This window comes from Mytilus californianus, unplaced genomic scaffold, assembly GCF_021869535.1.
Source record: "Mytilus californianus isolate M0D057914Y unplaced genomic scaffold, xbMytCali1.0.p SCAF_2, whole genome shotgun sequence".
Taxonomy (NCBI): Eukaryota; Metazoa; Mollusca; class Bivalvia; order Mytilida; family Mytilidae; genus Mytilus; species Mytilus californianus.
Genome location: NW_026262668.1, coordinates 136,202,905 through 136,209,392, shown reverse-complemented (window position 1 = coordinate 136,209,392; position 6,488 = coordinate 136,202,905). Strand labels below are relative to the sequence as shown.

The 6,488-nt window shown below is 34.6% G+C and overlaps 1 protein-coding gene across 50 annotated transcripts in view; it reads right to left on the bottom strand.

The window, feature by feature from the left end:
• Positions 1-2,134: 2,134 nt before the first annotated feature.
• LOC127731126 (uncharacterized) overlaps positions 2,135-6,488 on the bottom strand; it is a 55,999-nt gene continuing 51,645 nt past the window's right edge. For all 50 annotated transcript variants that reach the window (XM_052239996.1, XM_052239999.1, XM_052240003.1 and 47 more), the window contains one exon: positions 2,135-2,459. In XM_052239996.1, coding sequence (XP_052095956.1) covers positions 2,413-2,459 — 47 coding nt within the window. In that variant the 3' untranslated portion in view covers positions 2,135-2,412. The remainder of the gene's footprint in view (positions 2,460-6,488) is intronic.

The window sequence follows — 6,488 nt, the reverse complement described above, 5'->3', positions numbered from 1 at the left end:
AATCTAAATACATGGTTAGATTCAGCATAACAAAAAATCCAAAGAATTCAGTTTTTGATGAAATCAAACAAAGTTTAATTTTGGACCCTTTTGACCTCAATGTGGACCAATTTGATAACGGGGCACAAAAATCAAAATACATGGTTAGATTCAGCATATCAAAGAACCCCATATATTCAATTTTTGTTGAAATCAAACAAAGTTTAATTTTGGACCCCAATTTGGACCAACTTGAAAACTGGGCCCATAATCAAAAATCTAAACACATGCTTAGATTCAGCATATCAAAGAACCCCATATATTCATTTTTTGTTAAAATCAAACTAAGTTTCATTTTGGACCCTTTAGACCAATTTGAAAACTGGACCCAAAATTAAAAATCTAAATACACAGTCAGATTCGGCATAACAAATAAATAAATGTGGTCAATGATTTTACAAATCTAATGCGCCATACTTTGCAATTAAAGATTACTTCTTGAAATTTTTCAATATTTGAAATTTGAAAAAAAAATAATATTTGAAGAATAATTCTTTTTAATTTCTGAAATCTGAAATGAGAAAAAATTGACCCCCTACAATTTCTTTTTATCCCCCCCCCCCCCCTTTTTCCCCAAAAAATTCTTTCCCTCAAGATATGGTCATAATCTCAATTCAAATTTCCAATGGAGTTTGCAACCATAATTACCCATTTAAATTTACCATAGTGCTAACTTAATCTATTTTATAATAGAATTTAAAATATGGTGTCAAATCTTTCATATTGATTTTTTTGTATAAAAAAAAAGATGCAACATTTGCAGATATTTTTTCTGGTCTTCCTTTATAAATATGCATTTCTTTAAACATAATTTAAAAGCAGTGTAAGGGAAGTAATCAAAACGTTGTATTTGGATTACCTCCCTTACACTGTTTTAAATTATCTTAATTGTTTATTAACCATTACTTTATACATGATTTAAAAGCAGTGTAAGGGAGGTAATTCAAATGATGTATTTGATTTATCTCCCTTACACTGCTTTAAATTATGTTTTGTACTAAAGTATTTGTCCATTAACCAGGACAACCTTGTTTTCCCCCCTTTTTTGCCCCTAATTCCTAAACGGTTTGAGCAATAACCCCCCCAAAACAAATCCTAACCATCCCTTTGTGGTATGGAAACTTGTGGTATAATTTCAGAGAGATCCATACACTGTTCCACAAGTTATTGTCTGGGAACTAGAAAATGCTTATTTTTGGCCCCTTTTTGACCCTTAATTCCTTAACTGTTGGTACCATAACCCCCAAAATCAATCCCAACCTTCCTTTTGTGGTATTGAACCTTATGGTAAAATTTCATAGAGATCCATTCACTTAAACTAAAGTTAAGAGTGCGAAAACCAATGTGTCTTCAGACGATGATGCCGGACAACGACGACGACGCCAACGTCATACCAATATACAACCGCAAAATTTTTTTGCGGTCGTATAAAAATAATTGATCGGGACTGATTTTTGAACTCGTCCAAGACATTGCTGATATGGACCTATGATATAAGTTTCATAAAAATCTGGCAAAAATTGAACAAATGAGAGCGCTAACTATGCAATATTTCATATAATTCATGTTTCCAAGGGCATAACTCTTTAAAAAATAATTGATCTAGACTGATTTTCTAACTCGTCCAAGACATTGCTGATATAAACCTATGATATAAGCTTCATAAAAATCTGGCAAGAATTGAACAAATGAGAGCGCTAACGATGCAATATTCCACATAATAGATGTTTCCAAGGGGCATAAATCTTTTAAAAATAATTGATCTGGACTGATTTTTGAACTTGTCCAAGACATTGCTGATATAAACCTATGATATAAGAGCGCTAACAAGTATTTCTATGTCTCCCGCAACGCGTTGCGTGGGGGACAAAAAAAAATATTATTAATTTGAATTACTCAAATAACATTTAGTCTGACAATTTATAAATAATCCAGATTTTCAAAATGCCTTAACTTTTAGCGCTTTTTGACCTGTCAAATATTTGTTGCAATTTCAAGATGTTAGATGTTTATTAAGTTTAACCCCTCATGTTCTATTTTTAGTCTTGGTGGCCATGTTCGTTCGTAGACAGAATTTCAGGCAATACAAAAAACAGCATGTGGAATATTTTATTTTTCCAAACATAAAAAAATTATAACAATAACAAATACAAGTGTCTGTACTACATGATAGGAAACCTCTCTTGTAATAAGTTTATCTCACAACATCTTACTAACAAACAATTATACAAAATTTAGGAGGCATTGGTTTAGCAGTTGTTTATTTATAAACAATTATATAGTATAAAACTGTTGATATTCTGCAAAATATTTTGAACAATTAAATTGTGATTTCTTGGATGCACTTAAATATATATATTAATGAAATTAATCTTAGTGTTTTCCTCTCTTCTTCTTCTTTTTAGTTCCAGGTTTGTAATCTGAAGAAAAAAAAAACTTACTTATAAATACACAATGAAAAGTATAGAATCTGAAATTTCTATTACACCTTTACTTAAAAAAGAATATGCTTTTTGAGGTCCAAGAGTCATAATTGAGACAAAAGGAAAGTATATATTTTCTGTAATTACTAACTACATAAGAAACAAGACCAACAAGAAATGATTGTAACAGGATGCTGTTACGAAGTCTCCCAAACGAAGCTCCCATAATTCGTAATTCCCACGGTCGCCTGACATTGGGCAAAGTCCAGTGAAAATTGGTTTGGTCCAGTAAAGTTATATGCATTAGTGATGCCTGGGGACTAACCCTGTATATCATTCAAATCATCTTGGCATGACAAACCAGAATATATATGGTTTATGGGTGGGGATCTCAACCATTTACAAGATATTAGAACTTTCTCAAATGGCAGGGGGTCGGGATGACCCCTGGGGACTAACCCTGTATATCATTCAAACCATCTTAGCATGACAAACCAGAATATATATGCTTAGGGGTGGTGATCTTGACCACTTACAAGATAGTAGAACTTTCTTAAATGGCAGGGGGTGGGGGTGACCCCTGGGGACTAACCCTGTATTTCATTTGATGTGCTTTTTCATGACAAACCAGAATATATATGGTTTATGGGTGGGGATCTCAACCATTTACAAGATATTAGAACTTTCTCAAATGGCAGGGGGTCGGGATGACCCCTGGGGACTAACCCTGTATATCATTCAAACCATCTTAGCATGACAAACCAGAATATATATGGTTAGGGGTGGGGATTTTAACCACTTACAAGATATTAGAACTTTCTTAAATGGCATGGGGTGGGGGTGACCCCTGGGGACTAACCCTGTATTACATTTGATGTGCTTTATCATGACAAACCAGAATATATATGGTTTAGGGGTGGGGATCTCGACCATTTACAAGATATTAGAACTTTCTCAAATGGCAGGGGGTCGGGATGACCCCTGGGGACTAACCCTGTATATCATTCAAACCATCTTAGCATGACAAACCAGAATATATATGGTTTAGGTGTGGGGATCTTAACCACTTACAAGATATTAGAACTTTCTTAAATGGCATGGGGTGGGGGTGACCCCTGGGGACTAACCCTGTATTACAATTTGATGTGCTTTATCATGACAAACCAGAATATATATGGTTTAGGGGTGGGGATCTCGACCATTTACAAGATATTAGAACTTTCTCAAATGGCAGGGGGTTGGGATGACCCCTGGGGACTAACCCTGTATATCATTTAAACCATCTTAGCATGACAAACCAGAATATATATGGTTTAGGGGTGGGGATCTTGACCACTTACAAGATATTAGAACTTTCTTAAATGGCATGGGGTGGGGGTGACATCTGGGGACTAACCCTGTATTACATTTTATGTGCTTTATCATGACAAACCAGAATATATATGGTTTAGGGGTGGGGATCTCGACCATTTACAAGATATTAGAACTTTCTCAAATGGCAGGGGGTCGGGATGACCCCTGGGGACTAACCCTGTATATCATTCAAACCATCTTAGCATGACAAACCAAAATATATGTGGTTTAGGGGTGGAGATCTTGACCACTTACAAGGTATTGAAACTTTTTTAAATGGCAGGGGGTGGGGTGACCCCTGGGGACTAACCCTGTATTTCATTAAATGGGCTTTATCATTTAGAACATTTTCAATTAAAAAGATTGTGTCTATCACAAATGGTTTTCAATTTATACTCATTTGAAAATTTTTAAAAATAAAATCCAATAGGATTCTATAGTAAAACCCTCTTTTCTTTTTGCCCCTCAAAGTACCCCTTTATAAACCCCATTGCACAAACAAAACCCTGATTGCACCACTAGATATGTTAGTCTAACATATTGTGAAACCCTAAGTTAATCTGACAAGCGGTTTTGGAGAACGGGTGCGGACAAAAGAAGAAGAAGAAGAAGAAGAAGAAGAAGAAGAAGAAGAAGAAGAACTGAGCAAAAACAATAAGTCTTCCCAAACTTCGTTTGGGAGACTTAATAACTGATCTGGACCTGCATCACTGCATGCAACTGATCGAGGTAACATGCATACTGAAGCATAACTGATGAGATTTCCAAAACTATGTTCAATTGGATTTGACTTATGTATTTTCATTGATGTAATGTTAAGGGATGTAAATGTTTGAATATAAAATTTTCTAAATTTTATTTAGCATATGAATTAAAGTCATTTTCCTCGCACGGGAAGTGCTGTACACTATGAGCAAATAGGAAGTGGCTTCACAGCAGATTTCAACATTGCTTACATAATACAACTCAATCAAGCTCCAGACCAAATATAAAATTATTCACTTCCACAGAAGCCTAGAAAAGATTAATAAACAATTTCAGTGAACAATGAGTGTTGTAAAATTTCAAACTATCAGAAAACAGGAAGTAGCTGCATGGCATATGCAATAAAATGCTCCACAGGGCACAGCTTGATATGACTGCAGAGGTAGAACCCTGAACAGTTGGGGCAAGTATGGACACAACATTAAAGCTTGATTCAGCTCAGAATTTGGATTGTGATTAAATATTTGACACAGAATGAATGTGGTCTCAGAACTTAAATAATTGATATTGGACATTTACCTATTATGGTCCAATATCCAAAATCTAAATACATGGTTGGCGTCATTACATTTCTTTACGTTCCTATTTTTAACATAATGGTTTTCAATATTTAAATTAGATAAGGTTATACTCATTGAATTCCTTTCTGCACAGACAGTTTCGGCTGTCAGTACTTCTATAAAGAAAATTTAAGATGCCCTTGACCAATGAGACATTTGTTACAAGATGCTTAGGACACAGAATTTAGTTTGACACACTATTTCCCAGCCACCCACCCACCCCACATAACCGTCTTGCATATTACTTTCTCAGTTCGTATGAACTTGTGTATTTTGAATTTGATAGATTTATGTATGGCTGATTGTAGATATGTTAAATATGTTTGTTATATTAAAAAGGATCTCGTGGCAAACTCACAACCCTATAGTCTATACTGTGTTTGGTTTTTTCAACTATATTTAGTGAAGAAAAATTTTATTGTTGGAGTAGTGAAAGGAGGAAGAAAATAAACATATCAAAAAACCCCAGGAATTCAATTTTTGATGAAATCAAACAAAGTGTAATTTTGCACCCTTTGGACCTCAATGTGGACCAATTTGATAACATGGCCCAAAATACAAAATCTTAAATACACGGTTAGATTCAGCATGTTACAGAAACCAAAGAATTCAAGATTTTGAATTAAACCCCATTGAAATTGGTCAAGAAATAAGCAATTTATACAAAGTATTAAAAAAGTATTGTTTATGGCCCCTTTTTCCTAAACAGTTAGGGCCATAACCCCCAAAATCAATCCTAACCTTCCTTCTTTTGGTATGGAACCTTGTGGTACAATTTCATAGAAATCCATAGACTTATACTCAAGTTATTGTCTATGGCCCCTTATTTCTAAACAGTTAGGACAATAACCCCCAAAATCAATCCCAACCTTCCTTTTGTGGTATGAAACCTTGTGGTACAATTTCATAGAGATCCATACACCTATACTCAAGTTATTGTCTGCAAACCAAATGTCTTTGGACATTGACAAAATCATACCATTATACGTCCACACAAATTTTGCAGTCATATAAAAATTGCTTACATGGAACAACACAACATTATCAAGCTTAATAGTCTTACGTCCAAGGGTTACAATAAGAATAAAATGCTTCGCTGGGCGCAGCTTGATACGACTGCAGAGGTCGAACCCTGAACAGTTGGGGCAAGTATGGACACAACATTCAAGCTTGATACAGCTCTGAATTTGGATTGTGATTAAATATTTGACACAGCATAGGTTTCTGACACAGAAAGAATGTGGTCTAAGAACTTGAATTTTTTTAATTTACCTATTATGGTCCAATGTCCAAAATCAAAATACATGGTTAGATTCAGCATATCAAAGAACCCCATATATTCAATTTT